Here is a 12,940-nt window from a genome sequence, read left to right as displayed (position 1 = left end):
GACAGACCAGAAGCCAGAGGAAGGTACGGATACATCGAGTGAAGGGACGAGGAGACTGTCTGTTTTTTCAAGTGCAACTGTGTGTGTGTTTGTGTGTGTATGGAGCAGGAACACAAGGAGAGCCATGTATAAATCCATCGCTCGCTAATCGAAAAACTCTGCCCTCACACTGAATCGGACAGTTTTATGTTTTCGTACTGTGTGTGCATGCGTATATGTGAGTCACTTATACAGATACGAAGTCTATACGCTGCGGACCAATCCAGCACTTTTAATTATGTGTGTGAGTGAATATGGGGAAGGTAAATTGCTCTGTCAAGCTGGGAAATGGGCTTTCTGATGTCTGAGCTCTCATCACTTGGCATTTCTATTATTCAACAAGGAGAGAGGGATGGAGGGATGAAGAGGAGGAGGAGGAGGAGAGGGAGAGGACAAACAGGGTGAAGGTGTACCTCACTCCTTAAAGTATTATCATCAAAGAGAGGATGTACATAACAGCCTGTGGAGCCACTTGTTGAAAAGACTGCAGGACCCACTCAGGACCCAGGGTCAGCCAAAGTGGAGTGTGTCATGTCCTTCAGCAGACAATACTTTGGATTTTAAGTCCTACAACTTCCTATTTTCGAGTTGATTCAAACAAACAAGCTAAAAAAAAGCCTGTGTGAAGCACTAAACAGCCTGCAAGATATTGCTCCCAGATGTTGCTCGACTATTTTCAACTACATTGAAAGTTAACCAGCCACCGGTCATTGCCAGGATCTGTTGACTAATGAGCCGCACAATTACTTTGTTGCTCTTTTTTCAGCATTTAAAAGTTCACATTATTCTTTCAAACTCAGAACATGCCATTTAAATTCTAAATCACAGTCATCCTTGTGTCTTATCTAAATATAGGATCAATGGTTTCCAGTAATATGAATTGGTGCTCTTGTTTCTGATCTAGAGTAGAGATGAAACAATCCTCAAAAAAGTTGGATCAGCTGTCAGTGAATAAGGGTAGATTCATAGGACAGATCTAGTCAACTCAGTTCTATGCCCAGCCCTGTGTCTGTGTTTATCAACACCAGTAAGTATTTGCTCCAGAACAGGAGCAAAGATGCCAAAACACAATTCTCATCCTTCATATTGACAGAGGGTTTTTGATTAATACTGACATCGAATTAGATCAGTACCAGTATCACCAATACTAAAGCCCAGGTCGAGTTGAATACTCAGAATGATTTATGCCTAATCTAGTTTATTTCACTCAACAATCAGAGCCAACTCTCAACCATACATTTACATTTTTGGTATCAGTTTGATTTTTTTTAATTTTATTTTATTTTTTAATTTAAACCATATCAAAAGAGCTTAAAGTTCTAAAAGCTAGTCACACAATGATTATTGTGCTCTCAATAAATCTGATAGCTACAGACAGTCAAATAGATATTAGCCAATAACAGGATGTTAGCTTGATGACAGGCCAGATGTCCCAAGTTGTTACAAAATCTGATGACGTTTGTATTTATTTGTGAAATAAAGGCAGGCTTGTATTTACTATTTTATTTAACTATTTATTTAGCCATCTTTTAATCTGGAATTATGACAAAAATTCTCTCAGAGTCTCTCAGGTTGTGAGTTATTGGTTTGATCTTATCAACTTTTATCCTTCAAATGTTTGCACACCTGCTGAAACGGTTTGGTTTAAAATAAGAACAGAAACTTTATCAGTTTTAACCATGGACTGTCAAAAAAAAAAAAAAAAAGAGGCTTGAAGAGAGGTCGCCACAAAAACTGCCCCTCTTTGTGGCTGGCTGCATTTTTTGTGGCAAAAAATCCATCTCCCCAGCCATTCCAGATGGGCTGTGGAAAAACTTAAAAAATTAATCTACCTTGAAGAAATGTTTCTCACATCAGATTGTTGTGGCAGTATGAAGATTGTTGGTCTGCCTTGTATTCAGGTCCTATTTTTTTTTCTGAAAAGTTTTGTCTTTATTAGTATAAGAGGTTAAAATGAGGCTTTATGGCATGTTCAACGATGATTGACAGCTGATGTTCTTGTCCCTTTTTTGGGGGATTGTATAGTATGTCGCAGGGAGAGCCAAGAAGTGATTAGTCTCTGGAAAGGAAAAAAATATATATAATTTTTTGTCACCCGGCTCCACTCAGATTCTACCAGAGTCCCTCACAGTCTCTGCTGTGCAGACTCTGGCTGCCAATGGCTGCCCTGTGACTGGGGTATTTTGGCTTCAAAACCGTACAATGGTAAACGGCGGAGCCACACTGTCCACTCTGTATACAGTCTATAGTTTTAGCCTGTCATATAAGCTTTTCCCCATCAGCACTTGGCATAAGCTAGCAATCAGAAAATAAGCTTGGAGTTTGACAAAATTAGCACTCACATCTTCCTGAAATAAGTTTATTTTACTCACATCTTTAGTGAAATTCAAAAGACTGTGTTTACAGCTGCCAACAGTTCAAATTTGTTCTGACTTTAAGGCTGTATCAGATTATTCCTCCTCTCTCCTTGTTATAGAGTCTGTGAGTGGTAGCCAACAAGTCTGATGAAAAAACAGCTTCAGTTTTTCTTTGAGATACTCTTTGACTTGAAAAAAGCTCAAATTTATACACCCTTCGACTTGGCCAGCAGCCTTAGACCACAATACATTATCTCATGTCCAGACAGCCTCTGGCTGAGAGGATGCTCCTCATCAGCAGGCCGGGGGAGGCTGCACACACACTCTGGTCTTATGTCTGGAACACAAGTTCACATTCTGAGGCAGAAGAAAGAACCTTACTTTATTTTATGCTGTCTGAAGCAGCTACAGGGAGAAGAGTTACTCCACAAACTCACTCCATCTGAGAGAGACAGAAGTGAGGAAGCCAAAGAATATTGAAAAGATGAGGTAGGAAGAGTCAGAGAGAGGCACAGACCATATCCTGCAAACCAATTATACCTTCCCACCTCTCCAGCTCGCACCAACTCTCACTCTTTACTTTTCTGTTTCACTCTCTGACTGGACTGTGAATTTGGACACTGTCGAACGCCTGAAAGGCCATTACTGCTGTACAAAGAGGTGATCTTTTTTTCTCATCAATGCTGTCAAATTTAAGTTTTTACAGGATTATAAATTATACTTCAAGGAAAGATTCCTCAGCAGACATTCTGAGAATTGCACTTATATACGCAGATCCACATTATGATAGATACTTTCAAGAGGAACGAGTGATAACCTTTGCAAGGCTTTCAAATCATGGGCAGGCTGGAGTTTGATCCTCGGCTCCTGTTAATGTATCCTCTTGCCAGACACTGAACCCCAAATTGCTCAAAGACTCAGCCATGGCTGTGTGAATGTGTCAGATTATCTCCTGATGGGCAGTTTGGCCCTTTTGCATGAGCAGCTTCTGCCATCAGAGTATGAATGTGGACATGACAGGATGAATGCCAGCATGGAGTGTGAAACCCTTTAAATGAATGGAAGAGTAGCAAGGTGTTCTGATGAAAAATTAGCAAAAGCATGAATAAGCTTTGAAGTACTGGTCCTCAACTGGTCTAACCTCAGGAGCAAATGGACAAAAACTGGGTAAATATTGATATAAAGGAACAATGCTGGATGTTTATATTAAACGTGAAGATTTAAACCTCTACTTATTAATTTTTTGTAGAGTCTGCAAACTGCTCAAAGCACTCTTTTCCCAAAAAAAAAAAAAAAAAAAAAAAAAAAAACAAGACCATCACAAGACTTGCTGAAATGATGAGGTCATACCATAAGGATCTCTTAAATGGTTCATGATACATTGGAGAGACAGGCCTCAAACACCAAGGTCTGCCCAAAGCTTCAGCCCAACAGTCTTTCAACAGGCTGGCCAATCAGAGGAAAGGGGAATTGTGTGCTTTAAAGAGACATCAGCTAAAACTGTGTTTTAGGCATGTCCACACGCTGGGTATCTGGAAAACCGCATATAATTTTGTACGGTTAGGCCTGTCATCCACATGAAACCTCAGTTTTACGTCACAGAAAATGATGTTTTCTGGCTTATAGTGGAAAACCATGTGGTTTCATGTAGAAGCCAGCAAAGTTTTTGGTTCACATCGTGGTTCATTGTGATTGGACAGCACAGGTTTCACGTCTGAAAAACTGTGAAATATAGGTTTGGCATGCTTTGAGCAGCACTCACCCGCAGATTTGCCTGGTGCGTGTAGACAAAAGTGTCTTTAAAAAGGAATAAGGTGGGGGAAACTCATTTTTTAAAAATACCCAGCTTTGTGTGTACAAGGTCCTAAACAGAGGCTTGAATACGTATTTCTGAGACACACTAGTGTGAGGACATTAGAATTTTTTTTGTAAAGTTTAAATTTACTAGAGGGAGCCGAAGGGACAAAATAAAGCCTAAAAGTAGCAAAATACCTAACCTTTAAGGCGCATGACCACACACTCTGTGAGTGTCGTTACAAGACTTGTCCTATTAATAAAGGTACAGTAAAAACTTTTTAATACAACTTTATTTACAGGCACTCATTAGCTACCTTCAAAAGAAACTCAAAGCAATGCAGAGTAAAGTAAGTGCATGGGACTTATAAAGGACTGATAGAATAAAAAATAGGTAGGTGGCAATTAGCCAAAAAAAATAAAGAAGAAGAAGAAGTACAGCAAGTATGTTGTAACAGAGGCAACACGTCTCTGTCTCTTGACTGGTGAGTGCAGCTGAAGAACAGCTGCCTGATAGGAGAAAATGACACTGCCTGATTCCTTGCTGTGAGTTTGTTCACATGGTTAGCAGGTAGAAAGTACCGCAGTGATGCTTGTTGTGTATTTGGACAATATTCGTTATGTCTATGAGCTCTATAAACGTAGACTTGTATAAATAGTTTCATACAAAGCTCCAGATCAATACAGGCATTTTAAGAAACTGAACTTTTTACTGAACTAGTGACTCATCTTCAACCCACAGTTTTCTTTATCTGATTCCAGGTTTTATTATGTGAATATAAATTTTTTAATAGGTAGAGAAAAAAAAAAAGATTCCCTACTGCTTGACCTACCTACAGCTCACACGCTAACACGTAAAGACATGCAGTGGACATATCAGCGCTCATCAAAAATAAAACACTGAATTTAATAATTAAGAATACGGCCTGCTGCCAAAGCAGTCATCTTTAATGCAGGTGACAGGGGTCCAAATCTGTAAACACTCACATCATCATGTTTCAGCCATCTTCAGACATACGTGTTGAATAAAGGCTCAATACGCAGATTGCTGTTTCATTAACTCTATGCATATTCACATTCATAGTGAAAAATAACTGCTCTTTTTTTAAAAAAGTGTTATTTCTGGGTCCTTTAACACCTGTTTCTATTGTGCACATTTGAGTGCTCTGCACGAGACAGCTGACTCTCTTTGTGTTAGTGTAAATGCCCATAAGTGTATGTGGTTCTTCTCAAAACTCAAAAGTTTCAAATGTGCTAATGGAAGAAGTCTTTGTTTCACAATTGCTTTTTTTTTTTCATTGCAAAAACGTGAATATAAATTGTATATTGTGTAACTGTCTAATAATAATGTATTTATGCAGGTCTCTCTATGGTAGATTACAGCCTGCTGGACTACTTTGCATGATTGACAGTCTTTATTTCCCCCCGTCACAGTGACACTGACGCTGTCCATTGGTGTCAATTACACTCCACTTCCTCTCTGCACTGATTCAGACACATGGAAGTCAATTAAGTGTAATTGCTGGAAAATTACACAGCACTCACATGGCAGTTAATGCCTACGTGCTGTGGAAGTCCTGTTGAAGGTTGTCACATTGCAGTCATTAACTGTTATGAGATAAGAGAGCAGAGCAGGTAAGCGAAGGATGAGGGGATGTGGCTTAACTCTTTAAACTGAAGTATTACGCCCGCGTAAATAAAGTCATGTCAAGATAACAACAGCTGCATGTCAGGACTGAGGGATTATACTCCACACGTTGCTCTGTAGTCAAGTCAATGAGACAAAGTCATTTAGCCATTTATAACTGGGTTTGTGTTTCAACATCTCCTGTAACTCATCGTTCTGCCTCTGAAAGAAAAAAAAATGGCTGAACAAGATGTTTGTTCATCATCCCTTTGGTTTGATTCGCTTTGAGCAGGCCTTTAACTGTGATTGTTTGGGATTAGAGTTGGGGGATATATCAAATATACTTTATGTATGAAATGACTACATTACTACCATCAAGTACAAATCACATAAATGTTTTAAGACATCAGTATTTAATTCTCTTTCAAGTTTCACCTCCTTTATTTTCTGCCAGTGCTCCTGTCATGGCAAGCAGCACACACTATCCTGACCACCCAGAAAACTCTCCTGGGCAGGCGTGTTTTTGTGTAGGAAAGAAGGGAAAACGTTGCTTGCTTGTCTTGTCAGTCGCAGGTTTAGGATTCGCAAGCAACTTTTAGAAATCCAACTGAAGGGTCTGCTTGAATGGTTACACCGGTGTTATTTTATGCATCAAGGAGTTGAATTTAACATTTTTACAGTGATATAGAGCAGAACATCAAGATGTATATTGTGTATCCCAATACAGCTTAAGAATATTGAGATATGGGTTTTCGGCCATATCGTGTAGCCCTATCTCGAACAAATTATTTGTATTTGTGTGATACAAATTAGTATTTTAGACAAAACCAGTGGTATTTCTACAAATATGGGGAACATTTTACTAGTAATACAGGGTAAGACAAATTACCTGTGTGACTAAGGTGGATTGAAGGTTGCCAGCTCAAAACATGCCATCAAATGTCAACAAAAACGTCTCCCTGGTTTTCTTTCAGCTTACTCTGACTGTGCTGACACCCTCTGAGTGTATTCCCATTGGATTTAACTCTAACCAGTTCTTAACACAGACAAAAAGCTCCACCTTTACTAAAAGTAAGCCAGTTAGCAAGCTCAGTTGCTTCCTTACACCAAGCTAAAAAACAAATTTAAAATGTATCTATATAATTTTTACACTGCAAAAAAAATTGAATTTTATCAAGATTTTCAGTCTAGTTTTAAGTAAACATTGTCTTATCACACTTGATATGAACCACATTCAACTTATCAGTCCAAAAAAAGTCTTGTTTCAAGTTATTCAAAACAAAAATGAGGTCTGAATTGCTTGCAATAATTAAAGAATGTTCTGCTGGAATAAGAAAAAATGTGCTTGAAAATAGATTAATGTCTTAATACAAGAAACTTTTCTCTTACTCTATTGGCAGATATTTTTTTAACTTGTTACAAGCAATTAAGACCTAATTTTTGTCTTTAAACAACTTGAAATAAGACATTTTTCCAGACTGGTCAGGTGAATGTGGCTCATATTACGTCTAAAGTGACATTTTCAATTGAAATAAGAAAAAAAAAAAAACTCAATAAGATTTCTTTATTTTTTTTTGCAGTGGACCTTGGTTGTATCATATTTGTTTGGAAAGAAAGCTATGGAGCTATTTTCAATCCAGCTATGAGGCCACAATAAAAGCAGGGATGTCACAAATAAACAGAGCAGCATTGCGATTTTGGACACTCTGGCTTCACCTCAAAGGTTTGTCATTTTAGTTCATTTTGCAGCAGTTAGATTTTACTCTGTCACATTTAACAATGATTTTCAGCAAAGATTCAAAAGCATTATCAGCATACAGAGAAGCAGAAAAACAACAGCATAAAAAGTTAGCAACTGTGAAATGATGCTGACACGTAACTGTTTTACACAGTAAACAATCCTGCACCTATATCTTGTGAAAGGGCGGTACAGGGGTGGCATCCTTTATTTAAGACCTTTGTATCAATAATGATAATAATCAGCACTTATTCCTGTGTGTGTGCTTATGTGTGTGTATGTTTGTGCATATGTGTAATAAAGCTCGGACTGTAAATGTGTTAAGGCCCTGTGTTTGCTAACATGTATGTAATTATCTCTACAGCACACTCGTGGTGTGTTTCTTGATAACTTACCTAACTTTTCTGTTATTAGTGGCAGGATGTGCGTGTTGGTAAAACATGCACACCAACAAGTGTGTGTGTTTACCTGTTTATCAGTGAGGGTGTATAAGTACTGATGCTCTGGGCTGAACATCATGTCTCTCAGGATGGGGCTCCCGTTGCTCACCACCACGTTCTCATACAGCAAGGCAGGCTGGACGACAGAGTTCACCAGGATCTGGAAACACATGGGAAAGGTTTGGTTAGTCATAATGAAAAGTTTCTGAGTGGTTGGTTTAAAAAAAAAAAAAAAACAGTATAACAAAAAAGGAGGAAAATACACCGCAGAGATAAGCAGTAGAAAATTTCCTTCAGATATCATGAGGTGAAAAAAAAAAAACAGTCGCTGAAGTGACAACTCTTCAGCTCTCTGATTCTAAGATTTAATTTCTGCAGAAAATCCAAATCATAGCTGCTCATGGTGTCACTCAGTGAAGTGGGTAACTGCAGAACACAGCTAAATGAAAGCTCTTTTGTTGTTTTTATTGTGTTAAATGAACTGGCAAAATTACAAAGTTGTTAAGATCACTCCAGAAAGTAAATCTCCCTCTCCTTCCCTCTGTACTTCTTTTGTCTCCATCCTTCTCTTTCTAATTTCCGAACCTCCATCTGCTCATTCATCACTGCAGTTTAGGCGGCTACAACATTTTTGTTTTCCCGTTGCCTCGGCTCACTCTGTCATCTTTTTTTTTTCCTCTTTAGTCTCTATAGTCTGCAGTTATTATCTGCCAAATCACTACCAGAGTTTCCTTTATCTTCTTCTGAACAGAAGGTTCATTAACAGACAGGCTGTCATCACTGTATGTGCTTTTGTTGCTAAAGCAGACGAAGCGGCTTTGGTTACAAGTCAAGTGCTTTTACAAATAGGCTTTGAGGAGTTACTCAGCGGGATATTAAGAGTCTAAAACCTCTAAAACAAAAGGTTGAATGTGAAGCTTCTTTGTAGGAGATTGACAACCTGTTAAACAAAGCTACATGAACGATTCTCTCAAAAGTTGCAAACTGTTGGGTTTACAGACTGTTTTAAGGGGACGTTTATCCCGGGTCATTCTGAGCAAAGGCCCTTTGTTTTAGCAGACCTCTTAGTAGCTCCCACACAAACACACTCAGACTTTTTATTGATGTAAGTGTGACCCTTTGTCCTCTCGTCTTTTTCTGGCTCTAATGGCTCTCTCTTTCCTGGTCGACAGCAGACCAGGCTCATGCGTTCACTCACACACATACTCAGCACAGAGAAAAACACTTTATTTGGCCAATTTAAAAGAACTGCGTGCTCTGAACCACTGTATCACTTGTGATGAGTGAAGGACTGTGGCAGGAGGAGAAGAGGGGAAGAGGGGGGAGCTTGTTGTGCCCTACAGCTTGGGGCAGAGGGCAGTTGGAGTGGGATTCAGGTCAGCCGGCACAGAGGGGACTGCAGACCGGAGCAGGTGACTGTCGATTCTCATCTAGTCCACTCGCCTGCAGGTCTCTGCTCTCCTTCTGCGACCTCTGCTCTCTGGAAGTTTGAGTATCCAAACACACTTCTTGTGGAAGAAGTTGCAGGACTTAGGGGGGAGAAACTTTGATTAACCCTTCATTTAAGTTCTTTTTTTCATGTTTTTCTCTTGGGCTCAACCTTGAGTCATGTAGAAAAAACAATTAGTGGATAACTAATATGTCCAATATCCAAATAAGGCTGACTTCAATGTGCACATTTGCAACAGTCACATCACAGAATGAAGAATATCAGTCATAAGGCCTAAAACTTGGCATCATGCTAAGTTTATTGTTTTCCAGAATGAATGTACAACTAGAAAAGCACTCAGAGAGCACAGACCTCCACCAAGCATACTGTGATTGTCACCAACACTTTAGTCCTACTTTAATGTTATACTCCCTTTCAGCAGACTGTCTGCAACAATTTGGTGTTAGTTGCAGGTTTGTACAATAATTTGTTACCTGACAGTGTTGAAAATTATGATGACCCAGTACATATTTCATATTCTGGATCTTAGTATCCAGAATATTGCCAGGATCTGGATCGTACTTTAACATCTGTCAGAAATTATGGTGACCTCGTCTTGTATTGTTTTGTAAAGAAATCCAACCATTTACTGTGGATTTTTATACACATATGGTGAAAACAGCCCTATCTCACAATGACAAAGAATCCATTAAAAAAAACCTTGATCACCTCCAAAATTTAATCACTTCTTCCTTATCCCATTTTGAGCATTTCCTGAAAATTTCATCAAAATCTGTTTGTTACTTTTTGAGTTATGTTGTTCACAGACAAACAAACAAACAAACTCTCCCAAAAAGCATAACCTCCTTGGCGGAGGTAGAGTTGGTTACGTTACACCAGCTCCTCACTTGAACAGAGAGAGCTGACTCTCAATGGCTATGGCTGTGCTTTTCAGAGTCTGCATCAGCGTATCATGTCTGTTCACCAAATGCTCAATTAAGTTGGACGAATTCAAAGATAAGAGGTAAGAAAGGAGAAGGAAACAGTGTGAAAGTGGGGAGCGACATGAGAGAAAGGGGCCTCAGGTGGATTCAAACCCAGGCCGACTGCTCGAGGGCTAACCACATGGGACGTGTGACCTAAATGAAAGGCCAAACTCACGCCTACATTTATTTCCTGCTTGACTTGGCTGTTTGTATCTACACCTGTAAGTCAGGATCTGGTGACACTGGTCTCAGTAAGTCAACCGTATAAATTAGTCAAGTTCATGAAGTAACATTTTGCTCCACCTGTGTGCTTTACTCCTCTGTAGGTTGAAAGTCACTTTGAGAGGACACAGCGTGATAGAGAGAGGACTGAAGTCTGATTTAAAAGCAGGAAATGGATTTAAAGATTAAAATAACAAATGGTACAACTGAACATTTAAAATGTGTCGTTTTTTATAACTACATCTTTTCATTTTTCCACACTGTGATAAGGAAATAACTACTGCAATATTATTTTTTTCCAGTTTTGTGCAGCCCTACTTCCAGCCAATGAAAAACAGGTCAGTTGGTTCGGATAAAGATCAAAATCAAGGTGTTACATGAATGTCTTTAATGCAACATAGCATGGCTGGTGACTCTTTTTAACGGGCAATGACTAACATGTTTGCACTGGAATTGAAGCCCATTTTCTTTCATGACAGTCTTATCAGATCTGGTCATACCTACAGATGATGGCATTCCCCGCTTTATGCACCACATCCACTAACTCCAGATTAAACCATATGTTGAGAATAGTGTTCAGCAATGATGCTAAAGGGGTACCACGTCATAATTAGCCCCACTGAGTCAGTGACAGAGTCTGCACTATTTGAAAATCTCATGGGGTCATCTGTAACAACTCACCAAAGCTGCGATGGGATATCATATTAAAATGAAGTCACAGGTTTACAAAGCTGGAATACCTGCAGGAGGCAGCTTCATAAATTCTTCCTCTCCTCTCTGTCGCTAATAACAGGGAAGAAGAAGTGACACAGGGGCATCTGGGTCTTTTTTATCCCTCCATTTGTCCAGTTTCTTACTTCCTGCAACTTATTAGCAGCCAGCCTGAGCTATAAGATGAAAGACTCTCCGCTACAAAAGCTGTGTCTACCTGTTTTAAAAGGCGCTTATTAAATATGCTTTTATAACAGCTCCCAGGATGATTATTAGACCTGAAAAAACCCATAAAAGTTTCCTCTTTGATGTTACTGACAGCTTATGAGTCATTAAAAGAGAAGTTTTTTTTTTCTTTTACTGATTAGTTTACCTCTTCAGAGCCAGACAATCAGGCGTGTTTTTAACTAGCTCAGCAGTGTTACCCTCCTAAGAGAGCGCTGAACAGTAATTGCTGCTGTTTGCATTCAAATTACCCACCTATCAATTAGCCTCAAAACACAATGTTTACTCAGATATGTGCAGGACAAATTGACATATCAGCTCAGTGGTTTAAACAGAAGTTAAGGTATCATGCAGAGCAGGTGTGCTGCAGGCGGCATGATTACATATTTCATTTAAATCCGGCCGTTTGTTTAATGCTCCTCTACAGGGTGATGTACGCTCAGGGAGCAGGGACCGGTTGCGAGACTCGTTTAAGGACAGTAAATAAGACATGCATCATGTCTTTGACCTCTCAGGAGAAGCACCATCTCTCTGGAGCACCTTGAGTTATGCACTACAGCGACAAGTCAGCAGAGAAAGTTTGGATGGCAGAGAAAGTTCGAGGTGACTTTCTTCCTGAGTCTGCAGCCCACGTTTTAACTTTGGAGTCACAGCCACCCTTTCCCCTTCTTTTCCGTGTCCCTTGGGTCCCTCGCTCGGACCCCTCTGTCTCCTCTGTCCTCCTGGGATTAGGCTCATTACCAACCCAACACTGATATTACCAAGGACAAAGCAGCCTTTCAGTTTCACACACGCTGAACTCCAAAATGTGGAGAAAAATGCAAACCTGCGTACACAAACCTCCAAATGTCCCTGAAAGACCTCTACACTAAACAGAGAGAAGGTTCTGGATGATGGTGTGTGTAGTCTTCAGACTTTGATTGTCAAAGTAGCTTCCAAGAAAGAAGACCTCAAATCAAATTGTGGGAATAAGCGAGGTAAATTTTCCTTTCACAGAGGATATAACATCTGTAACTGGACCAGCTATAGGTGATTACTACCTAGCAGTGTTAAATACTTGATTCTGATTGGTCATAACCTCATCGCATTCATCATATCAAAGTATTCTGTGTAAATAGTCTGGCATGTTTCACCTCTGCCAGTTGACACTGTGGAAAAAACACTGGTGTCCATCGTTGGGCATTCTCTTAAAAGTTTATTGACAACAGGAAAGTGGAAAAGAGTCTGCTGCTATGAGCACTGTTAGAAAGTAAAATGGTCAAATGCTCAGGGAAGATAGTTGCTCTCCCAAGGAAACTTCACAGAATGGACAGAAGGAAACCCCTAACCCTCAGATTGGGGATGTAGGAGTCAATACCTTTGTTTACATGTA

The 12,940-nt window shown here is 39.6% G+C and overlaps 1 protein-coding gene across 1 annotated transcript in view; it reads right to left on the bottom strand.

The window, feature by feature from the left end:
• Positions 1-12,940, bottom strand: part of LOC141799091 (plexin-A1-like) — a 453,927-nt gene that overhangs the window by 213,347 nt on the left and 227,640 nt on the right. Inside the window, exon 7 of the mRNA XM_074681180.1 lies at positions 8,024-8,155. Coding sequence (XP_074537281.1) covers positions 8,024-8,155 — 132 coding nt within the window. The remainder of the gene's footprint in view (positions 1-8,023; positions 8,156-12,940) is intronic.

Source organism: Halichoeres trimaculatus, unplaced genomic scaffold (genome assembly GCF_033239565.1).
Source record: "Halichoeres trimaculatus isolate MK-OKI-2021-1 unplaced genomic scaffold, fHalTri1.1 fHalTri1_scaffold_11, whole genome shotgun sequence".
Lineage (NCBI taxonomy): Eukaryota > Metazoa > Chordata > Actinopteri > Labriformes > Labridae > Halichoeres > Halichoeres trimaculatus.
The sequence above is the reverse complement of the archived record's forward strand: the minus strand, read 5'-3'. Positions and strand labels throughout refer to the sequence as shown.